This window comes from Gobio gobio, assembly GCF_949357685.1.
Source record: "Gobio gobio genome assembly, chromosome: 20".
Taxonomy (NCBI): domain Eukaryota; kingdom Metazoa; phylum Chordata; class Actinopteri; order Cypriniformes; family Gobionidae; genus Gobio; species Gobio gobio.
The window spans coordinates 44,741,827-44,753,017 of record NC_137113.1 but is presented as its reverse complement, the minus strand read 5'-3'; the positions used below and the strand labels follow the sequence as shown (position 1 = coordinate 44,753,017).

At 34.5% G+C, this 11,191-nt stretch overlaps 1 protein-coding gene across 1 annotated transcript; it reads right to left on the bottom strand.

Annotated features, from left to right (window-relative positions):
- Nucleotides 1–1,368: 1,368 nt before the first annotated feature.
- Nucleotides 1,369–10,938, bottom strand: gngt2b (guanine nucleotide binding protein (G protein), gamma transducing activity polypeptide 2b). Its single transcript, XM_079845454.1, has 4 exons — nucleotides 10,821–10,938; nucleotides 7,074–7,320; nucleotides 6,497–6,585; nucleotides 1,369–2,899 (listed from the first exon to the last, which is right to left on the bottom strand). The coding sequence occupies exons 3-4, from the start codon at nucleotides 6,578–6,580 to the stop codon at nucleotides 2,774–2,776; spliced, it is 210 nt and encodes a 69-aa protein (XP_079701580.1). The 5' UTR covers nucleotides 6,581–6,585; nucleotides 7,074–7,320; nucleotides 10,821–10,938; the 3' UTR covers nucleotides 1,369–2,773.
- Nucleotides 10,939–11,191: the final 253 nt, after the last annotated feature.

Below are 11,191 nucleotides of genomic sequence, written 5' to 3'. Positions count from 1 at the left end.
GATGTGGCGGCTCATTCCAAACCTCCTCAGCCGTCGCAGGAAGAAAAGGCGCTGATGAGCCTTCTTCACAATGGCCTCGGTGTGGACGGACCATGAGAGTTCCTCTGTGATGTGGACACCGAGGAACTTGAAGCTGCTGACTCTCTCCACCGGTGCTCCATCGATGGTGATGGGGCGGTGTTCTCTCTCATTCCTCCTGAAGTCGACCACCAGCTCCTTGGTCTTGCTGACGTTGAGGGAGAGGTTGTGCTCCTGACACCATCGTGTCAGAGTGTGCACCTCCTCTCTGTAGGCCGTTTCATCATTGTCAGTGATGAGACCTACCACCGTCGTATCGTCAGCAAACTTGATGATGGTGTTGGAGCTGTGGGTTGCCACATAGTCATGTGTGTACAAAGAGTACAGGAGTGGGCTGAGAACACAGCCCTGAGGGGCTCCAGTGTTGAGAGTCAGTGGTGAGGAGATGTTACTGCCCATTCTGACCACCTGGCGTCTGTTTGACAGGAAGTCCAGGATCCAGCTGCATAACAAGCTGTTTAAGCCGAGAGCCCGGAGTTTAATGTCAAGTATGGAGGGCACAATGGTGTTGAATGCTGAGCTGTAGTCTACAAACAGCATTCTCACATATGTGTTCCTCTTTTCCAGGTGGGAGAGAGCAGTGTGAATTGTTGATGAAATGGCATCATCAGTGGAGCGGTTTTTGCGGTATGCAAACTGCAGTGGGTCCAGTGAGGGGGGGAGAACAGAGCAGATGTGGTTTCTGACTAGTCTCTCAAAGCATTTGCTGATGATGGGGGTCAGAGCAACAGGACGCCAGTCGTTTAAGCAGAGTGTTTTTGACTGCTTAGGTACAGGAACAATGGTGGACGTTTTGAAGCATGTGGGGACCACAGACAGGGAGAGGGACAGGTTAAAAATGTCCGTGAAAACTCCAGCCAGTTGGCACTGACCTGCTTGTTATTTGCAATCAAATGAAAATTTATTATGTTGCATGCTTAATTAGTCTAATAACCTGATGTTCAGTTAAAGTAATGTGTTTGTTACATTAATAAGATAGAATGAATGCCGGTTATGTTAAGGGTTGGGGGACGGGAAGTGAAGGTTTTTCAAACTGTTCCAGGATGTGAGACGTGTTGGCGAGAACAATAAAAAGAATGAAAGCCAGCTCAAGTACGAGTCATATTTGCAGATATAACATATTATAGTTTAAAATTATTTTTATTATTAGTTGAACTTAGAGTGATTTTTGACCCATTTACCTAAAGGACTTTAAATGCAATTTCATAATGACTTCTGTTGTCTTTGAAACACTGCTGAATGTACCGACTGAAACTAAAATATACTTTTATGTAATTTCTATTGAAACTTGTATGTCATGTTTTTTAATTTGAAATGAAGTTGTAATTCAGTCCAAATATATTTACTTCAGGATGTTAATCAACACAAACACAAAATAAATAAGTCTAATTCTTTAAAGCACAGCAAACGATTATCAAAATACTTAAAAGTACAAATTAATTTGACATTGTTGCACTTAAAAAAAAAAATCCTTAATATTATATGCAATTAAAGATTTTTTAACATATACTTTGAAGATTTGAAGTAAAAGTGCACATTCAATCAAGCTTTTTCTCGACAAGGTTAGTTTTATAAAAAATATATATTTATAGACGCTGAATATCTTAATTAGTTGATATTGGATATCTGCTCATACCCTCCATTTGACAGACACTTTATTCAAAGTGACACATTCATTCATTCATTCATTCATTCATTCATTCATTCATTCATTCATTCATTCATTCATTCATTCATTCATTCATTCATTCATTCAGACATTCATTCAGACATTCAGACATTCATTCAGCCATTCATATGTGCTGTCTAGGAACCAAACCCTATAAACCCAAAATCCCATTCAAATTTGAACTAGAGTACCCTGTTGTTGGGTTTTTGCTCACACACAAGAGCTGCAGTTCATCCCAATTACTGGATCAGTATTTAAATAGGAGATGGAGAGGGAGAGAGAGAGAGAGAGAGAGAGAGAGAGAGAGAGAGAGAGAGAGAGAGAGAGAGAGAGAGAGAGAGAGAGAGAGAGAGAGAGACAGTGGTACAAACTTGGAAAAGGAGCTTAGAGGATGAAAAGCTCAATGCTGAGACGAGGATCAGAGAATGAGCTTAAGTTCTGGAAACGAAGGAAGCAGCTGCTCTTCAGCAGGACAGAGAGACCTGACACCCAAATCTCGTTATCACAGCAGCCACTGATTCAATCTGAGCTTTACGCACACAGAACGCTAATGCAAGATAACCAGGGGGTTTTCATGCCGCCCTAGCATTCTTTTTTAAAAGACCCTCTTCAGATGCAAGACCTGAAATCACTCACTTTTCCATTGCACAATAAGTTCTTCATAGTGGTTTTGACTTTCACTGTATGGACAAATGAGAAGTCATGCAGGTTTAAAATGACCTGCGATGATAACAGAATTTTTATTTTGGGATGAACGATGCCTTTAAAGTCAAATTAGGGGCAAATGAATACCGAGATTCAAACCAGACATTTGCCTAGATTGCAGATGAGTTTATTTCAAAAACAGACTGAAAACATCATATCATAAAAGGTATTGAATGACATGAGGGTGTCCTCTTAAACTTCTGGAGTTGGATAATATCTAAAACTACGGTGGATGCTAAACAATGTGAGAGTTTCTAGTACAAATAAACGTTCATACAAAAGTAGATGTTGAACAGAGCCCTGGTGCCCCCAGGGCCGGTGCTACGTGATAATGCAGCCTCCCTTCTCCTTGAATGGGTTCTTGTCCTCTGGGACACCCTTGATCAGGGGGTCTTCGGCAGACTGCTCCTCAACGAAAGCAATGATTTCTGGGGCTGATTTTGAAACCTGAGAAAAAGAATAGGTTCAATGATGATTGTGGCATTGATTGGAATCAACTAAGCAAATAAGTAACCAAACCGAGGATCTAGCTGCAAATGCTGCCCTTATTCACAGCAGGGCTGTCTTTGATTTTAACAGGAATGAAAGCGAGGATGTGAGGGATAGACAGGCCTCTCTTCAGTGGGTTGAACTGTTATTAAATATGTTTTTTTTTTTGGATTGTTCTGCTAAATATATTTAAGAAGACAAAAAAAAACAAAAAACTCCAGACAACATGAGCTGTGGAAATTTATAAGTGATCTAGGAGCTTTTTACAGCAGATGAAACTGAAAACACGGTAAGTGCTCACAGCCTCGCTTCCATACCTGTGATGTCTCTGGTTGTGACGTAATTGTGAGATATAAAGTCATAATTGTGAGATAAAGGCAGAATTTTAAGATATAAAGGCAGAATTGACCGTTCGCAAAGACCCGCCCCCTTTAGTTACTGTTGCTATGTCCGACAAGCCATGGCGCTCTCACACCACACACACGTTCTCACGCAGAGAAAATACATCGCGGAGCAAAGAGGACACTGACAACTTTGAAATTGTAATTTTTAAAAATAAATTTAAACAGTAAATAGCGTTTTGTGGCTCTTTATTGTGTGGTGATCGCTGTAGCGCCTCAGTTAAAGCTGCTCGTGAACTGATTATCTCTTCCTTCTAGATCATTGATAAGCATCAAACATGAATGAACACTAGACGAAATGTTGCCTCTACCGCGGAAAGACATCAGTACACACCGTTTTTCCAAGTTCAAGTCCACCGACGTTAATCTACAAACTCTCCTGACTGTTTTTTCGGACAAAACGGCAGATTTCAGCGATGTGATTGGTCGAAGGGTGAATTGCGAGATAAAGTCAGAATTTTAAGATATAAAGTCAAAATTGTGAGATAAATTCAGAATTGTGAGAAAGTCAGAATTGTGAGATATAAAGTCAGAATTGTGAGATAAAGTCAGAATTTTGAGATATAAAGTCAGAATTGTGAGATATAAAGTCAGAATTGTGAGATAAAGTCAGAATTTTGAGATATAAAGTCAGAATTTTGAGATATAAAGTCAGAATTTTGAGATATAAAGTCAGAATTTTAAAATATAAAGTCAGAATTGTGAGATAAAGTCAGAATTTTAAGATATAAAGTCAGAATTTTAAGATATAAAGTCAGATTTGTGAGATATAAAGTCAGAATTGTGAGATATAAAGTCAGAATTGCAAGTTATAAAGTCAGAATTGTGAGATATAAAGTCAGAATTTTAAGATATAAAGTCAGAATTGTGAGATATAAAGTCAGAATTTTAAGATATAAAGTCAGAATTGTGAGATAAAGTCAGAATTTTAAGATATAAAGTCAGAATTTTAAGATATAAAGTCAGAATTGTGAGATATAAAGTCAGAATTGTGTGATATAAAATCAGAATTGTGAGATATAAAGTCAGAATTGCAAGTTATAAAGTCAGAATTTTAAGATATAAAGTCAGAATTTTAAGATATAAAGTCAGAATTTTAAGATATAAAGTCAGAATTGTGAGATATAAAGTCAGAATTGTGAGATAAAGTCAGAATTTTAAGATATAAAGTCAGAATTTTAAGATATAAAGTCAGAATTGTGAGTTATAAAGTCAGAATTGTGAGATATAAAGTCAGAATTGTGAGATATAAAGTCAGAATTGTGAGATATAAAGTCAGAATTGTGAGATAAAGTCAGAATTGTGTGATATAAAGTCAGAATTGTGTGATATAAAGTCAGAATTGTGAGATAAAAAGTCAGAATTGCAAGTTATAAAGTCAGAATTGTGAGATATAAAGTCAGAATTGCAAGTTATAAAGTCAGAATTGTGAGATATAAAGTCAGAATTGTGAGATATAAAGTCAGAATTGTGTGATATAAAGTCAGAATTGTGTGATATAAAGTCAGAATTGTGAGATAAAGTCAGTATTGTGAGATATAAAGTCAGAATTGTGAGATAAAAAGTCAGAATTGTGAGATATAAAGTCAGAATTGAGATAAAGTCAGAATTGTGTGATATAAAGTCAGAATTGTGAGATATAAAGTCAGAATTGTGAGATATAAAGTCAGAATTGTGTGATATAAAGTCCGAATTTTAAAATATAAAGTCAGAATTGTGAGATATAAAGTCAGAATTATGAGATATAAAGTCAGAATTTTAAGATATAAAGTCAGAATTGTGTTAGATAAAGTCAGAATTGTGAGATATAAAGTCAGAATTGTTTGAGATAAAGTCAGAATTGTGAGATATAAAGTCAGAATTGTGTGAGATAAAGTCAGAATTGTTTGAGATAAAGTCAGAATTTTAAGATATAAAGTCAGAATTGTGTGAGATAAAGTCAGAATTTTAAGATATAAAGTCAGAATTGTGTTAGATAAAGTCAGAATTGTGAGATATAAAGTCAGAATTGTGTGAGATAAAGTCAGAATTGTGTGAGATAAAGTCAGAATTGTGTGAGATGAAGTCAGAATTTTAAGATATAAAGTCAGAATTGTGAGATAAAGTCAGAATTGTGAGATAAAGTCAGAATTGTGTGATATAAAGTCAGAATTGTGAGATATAAAGTCAGAATTGTGAGATAAAAAGTCAGAATTGTGAGATATAAAGTCAGAATTGAGATAAAGTCAGAATTGTGTGATATAAAGTCAGAATTGTGAGATATAAAGTCAGAATTGTGAGATAAAGTCAGAATTGTGTGATATAAAGTCCGAATTTTAAAATATAAAGTCAGAATTTTAAGATATAAAGTCAGAATTGTGTTAGATAAAGTCAGAATTGTGAGATATAAAGTCAGAATTGTTTGAGATAAAGTCAGAATTGTGAGATATAAAGTCAGAATTGTGTGAGATAAAGACAGAATTGTTTGAGATAAAGTCAGAATTTTAAGATATAAAGTCAGAATTGTGTGAGATAAAGTCAGAATTTTAAGATATAAAGTCAGAATTGTGTTAGATAAAGTCAGAATTGTGAGATATAAAGTCAGAATTGTGTGAGATAAAGTCAGAATTGTGTGAGATAAAGTCAGCATTGTGTGAGATAAAGTCAGAATTGTGTGAGATAAAGTCAGAATTGTGAGATATAAAGTCAGAATTTTAAGATATAAAGTTAGAATTGTGTGAGATAAAGTCAGAATTGTGAGATAAAGTCAGAATTGTGAGATAAAGTCAGAATTGTGTGAGATAAAGTCAGAATTGTGAGATATAGCAACTGAGTTTTCCTCAGTGCTGTGACGTATTTCCAAGTGAAACGGATTATTGAATAGTGGGTGGGGTTTTACTTCAGCGCTCCTCCTCTTCATCTCTCGCTCATAACAGACTAATGGTTGGAGGCGAGTGGTTAAGGATATTCAAGCCGTCAAACAGACGTCATCTGAGAAGGAACGCCATTCCAGACCTTAAGTCCATGAAGTTACTCTTCAGATTTTGATTAAAGATTACCGCGACAAACTATTTTTTTTTTCTGTGTATTAACTTAGAACCGTAACGTGTGCTAACAAAGTTAATAGGGTCCATTTTGATTTCATGAGGACTTTAAAGATGCTGGAAGTTCTCACCGCAATTCGGGTAGTGTTCACTTCCACCTTCAGCTGATCCAGCTCCATCTTCAGGATGTCTTTATCTGTCATATCCCGAGCCATCCTGACTATTCAGAGCAAATAAAAGATAGGATATGAAAATAAGAAATTATGAAAGACTATGTGAAATTAAGCTCCATATTCACATTAAAAAAAGCCATGAACAACACTGTAAAAATATAAAAAATTAAATTAAAATGTATTGGTTGGTTGATTTAGTAATGTTAAATTATCAGTTAATTTTTTTCAGTGTACTGTTAAAAGTAGGCAATAAAAAACAAATATGAAGATCCACAGAGAAGATCAGAAAAATGCACTTAGTGTGATTAAAACACAATACATTTGTATAAAGCTTTTCACAATGCATATTGCTCCAATCAGCTTTAAAATAATGTTCAGCAACTCACTATTTATATATTAAAAAGTGCATTTATTAAAATGAAAAGATTTCTCAAAAGTCTGAAAACTATGACATATAAAAAAAATCAGTCCTGGTGATTTTTCATATATAACATTTGATATATTCTGACCAAAAATGAATAAATCATCTGTTTACCTGTTGAATGGATGGACTCGCGGCCGTCAGAGAAATGTCCTGATGTCTCCTAGGAGATCATCTTCCTCCGCTCCTGTCCTCTGCGTCTGTGAATCTCTGGCTCTTCTCCTCTATTTCTGCTGTCCGGACCCCCTCCTTCCCCTCGCTCTTTCACAGGTGTAGAGATTGATCCTGGTGAGGATTGCGCTCTGAAGTCATCAATCTCCACTGATCTCATTAAGGCCATTGAGAGCATGAGAAGTAACCTCTAAACAACATTGAAATACAGGAGGAAAGGGCAGCATGATGGAATTACTGTGTCAAATTCGTCATTAACCGATAACAAACTTATTGTGGAAGCCTAAAAACTATCAGTGCATCTTAAGGATCTTCAAACTTTGGCATAGAAAGAGCTCAGTGTGATTTGCGTGAAGTCATCAGACGGTCTGGAGCCGTGCTCAGAGAACTGTGCTGCCTTTAATCAAACCAATTCAATTTAATTCCATTTAATATCTATGGTTTTGTTTTATATAAGACATTGATTTTGCAGTCTTCAAGTTTTTCATCAATACAAACTCCATTAGCCAAGTGTAATAAATACTGAATTGTACACTACCGTTCAAAAGTTAGGGGTCAGTGAGTATATATGTTATTTTAAATTGATCAAAAGTAACAGTAAAGATTTATATGGCCACAAAATGTGAAACAATATTCCACAAAAATATGAAACCAAATGCTAAAACATACTAGCAATGTGTATGAAACTAGCATAATGTAGTAGAAACGTGCTAACAACAATGCTAAATCTAAAAAACCTGCTATCAACATGGTAAAACGTGTTAGCAATGTGCTAAATCATTTTAGAAACATGTTAACAATGATGCTAAAACAGGCTAAAACTTGCTAGCAATGTGCTAAATAATGCTAAAAACATGTTAAATTATGCTAGAAACATGTTAAAACTTGTTAGCATTGTGCTGATGAATGATGTAAACCTGCTAAAACATGTTGATAGCAGATAACAAAATGTTCCATCAATGTGCTAAATCATGCTAGAAACATGCTAACAACAATTTTAAATCTAGAAAACAAATGCTAACAAAATGCTAAAACATGCTAAATCATGCTAGAGACATGCTAATAATGCTAAATCTAGAAAATCTGCCATCAACATGATAAAACGTGTTAGCAATGTGCTAAATAATGTTAGAAACATGGTAACAACAATGTTTAATCTAGAAAAAATGCTAACAAAATGCTAGAAAAATGTTAAATCATGTTAGAAACATGATAATAATGCTAAATCTAGAAACCCTGCCATATACATGATAAAACATGTTAACGGTATGATAAATTATTTTAGAAACATGTTAAAATTATGTTAAAACATTAAAACATACTAGCGATATGTGCTAAATCATGCTATAAACATGTTCGCAACATGCTAAATAATGCTAGAAACATTAAATTATGCTATAAACATGTTAAAACTTGTTAGTATTGTGCTGATGAATGATATAAACCTGCTAAAACATGTTGATAGCAGATAACAACATTTTTTATCAATGTGTTAAATCATGCTAGAAACAAGCTAACAACGATTTTAAATCTAGAAAACAAATGCTAACAAAATGCTAAAACATGCTAAATCATGCTAGAAACAGACTAATAATGTTAAATCTAGAAAATCTTCCATCAACACGATAAAACATGTTAGCAATGTGCTAAATAATGCTAGAAACATGGTAACAACAATGTTTAATCTAGAAAAAATGCTAACAAAATGCTAGAAAAATGTTAAATCATGTTAGAAACATGATAATGCTAAATATAGAAAACCTGCCATCAACATGATAAAACATGTTAACAGTGTGATAAATTATTTTAGAAGCATGTTAAAAATTATGTTAAAACATTAAAACATACTAGCGATATGTGCTAAATCATGCTATAAACATGTTCGCAACATGCTAAATAATGTTAGAAACATATTAAATAATGCTAGAAACATGTTAAAACTTGTTAGCATTGTGCTGATGAATGATATAAATCTGCTAAAACATGTTGATAGCAGATAAAATGTTTTATCAATGTGCTTAATCATGCTAGAAACATGCTAACAACGATTTTAAATCTAGAAAACAAATGCTAACAAAATGCTAAAACATGCTAAATCATGCTAGAAACATGCTAATAATGCTAAATCTAGAAAATCTTCCATCAACATGATAAAACGTGTTAGCAATGTGCTAAATAATGCTAGAAACATGGTAACAACAATGTTTAATCTCAAAAAAATGATAACAAAATGCTAGAAAAATGTTAAATCATGTTAGAAACATGATAATAATGCTAATTCTAGAAAACCTGCCATCAACATGATAAAACATGTTAACAGTGAGATAAATTATTTTAGAAACATGTTAAAAATTATGTTAAAACATTAAAACATACCAGCGATATGTGTTAAATCATGCTATAAACATGTTCGCAACATGCTAAATAATGCTAGAAACATGCTAAATAATGCTAGAAACATGTTAAAACGTGTTAGCATTGTGCTGATGAATGATATAAACCTGTTAAAACATGTTGATAGCAGATAACAAAATGTTTTAGCAATGTGCTAAATCATGTTAACAACAATGTTAAATTTAGAAAACCTGCCATCAACATGATAAAACGTGTTAGCAATGTGCTAAATCATTTTAGAAACATGCTAACAATAATGCTAAAACATGCTAGAAATGTGCTAAATCATGATAGAAAAATGCTAGCAAAATGCTAGAAACATGATATAATAGATAACAAAATGTGCTAGCAATGTGCTAAATAATTTTAGAAACATGCTAACAATGAGACATGCTAGCAAATGCGTTAAACCATGCTTTAAACATGCTAGCAACATGTTATGTTAGAAATGCCAAATCATGCTAGAAACATGTTATCCTAGCAAACATGTTAAAACATGCTATCAATATGTTAAATCATGCTAGCAAATGCTAAACAAAATTAACAATGATGTTAAACAACCATAAAACATGCTAGCAAAAATGCTAAATCATGATATAAACATGCTGGCAAATGCTAAATCATGTTAGAAAAATGCTAACAATGATGTTAAAACATGATAGAAACATGCTAGGAATGGGTTAAACTGTATTGCCTTCAAAACCTCCAAATGTTAAGGTTTTAAACTACTTTAAACTTCATACTTCAAGCTTACGTTTCTGGTCAGGCTTTTAAGCCAACATCAAACATCTTCTCGACAAACTTATTTTTATCTAGTTCATGAAGTGCATTAACCAGCTGAACTTTTGTTTACAGTCAGTCCTGAAATAATGAAACTCAGTCTTGGGGTCGCCAGATCCTAAACTGAACATGAGGGTTGAGCGCAATATCTTAGATCCAGTGTCAAAGAGTGTCACTGAGACTTTGGCCATCAGCCACGGGCATCACTGCCCAATAAACTGCTCAGCGCAGGATTACTCTTACCGCGATCTGCTTAATAACCGCAATGCTTTCTCACATTGCCCATGTTGGAAAAACAAGACTGGATCTGTTGATTGAGAGTGTTTCGGGGGCAAACAAATCACTTTTAAATAGCTATTTTGGATATTTTTGGACATGGCAATTGAGGAAAACAACTGAGCCAGACGTGAGCAGGACTGAATTCTCTCCAAACTCCAGTGTTTTTCTACTCAGACACATCTTTGCACTCGAGTGTGTATTGAACTCCTGAATAAGCTTGTTGTGGCACTGACTGACCTCACTTGTAAGCCGGTTTCTCAGGATCTGGGTCAGGCCCCCTTTGTCCAGAATTAGCAAGAGGGACCTTGAAGCCGGGATTCGTGATGTTATGGCGTCATTGCGACGAGGAGCTTTACTGCAGTGCATCATTCAAGAAAGCAATGTGACATTATTGAGATGTTATATATTACCAATACACTTTGAATAAAATACCATATTCATTAAAGGGATAGTTCATCAAAAAATAAAAATTCTGTCATTTGCTCACCCTCAAGTTGTTCTAAAACTGTATGAGTATGAAAAGCAAATTTTCAAAGTAAATCCTCCATAATTTTTTTTTCAGTGTATTGAAGAAAAAGTAATAATTGTATGCAACCTCATATTAATAA

What these genes read in the sequence shown, in the direction of transcription:
- gngt2b (XM_079845454.1), bottom strand. Translation starts at nt 6,580, where the DNA reads ATGGCTCGGGATATGACAGATAAAGACATCCTGAAGATGGAGCTGGAT. An exon ending in TGAACACTACCCGAATTGCG is followed by an intron (nt 2,900 to 6,496) that starts GTGAGAACTTCC and finishes TCTTTTTCTCAG; the next exon opens with GTTTCAAAATCAGCCCCAGA.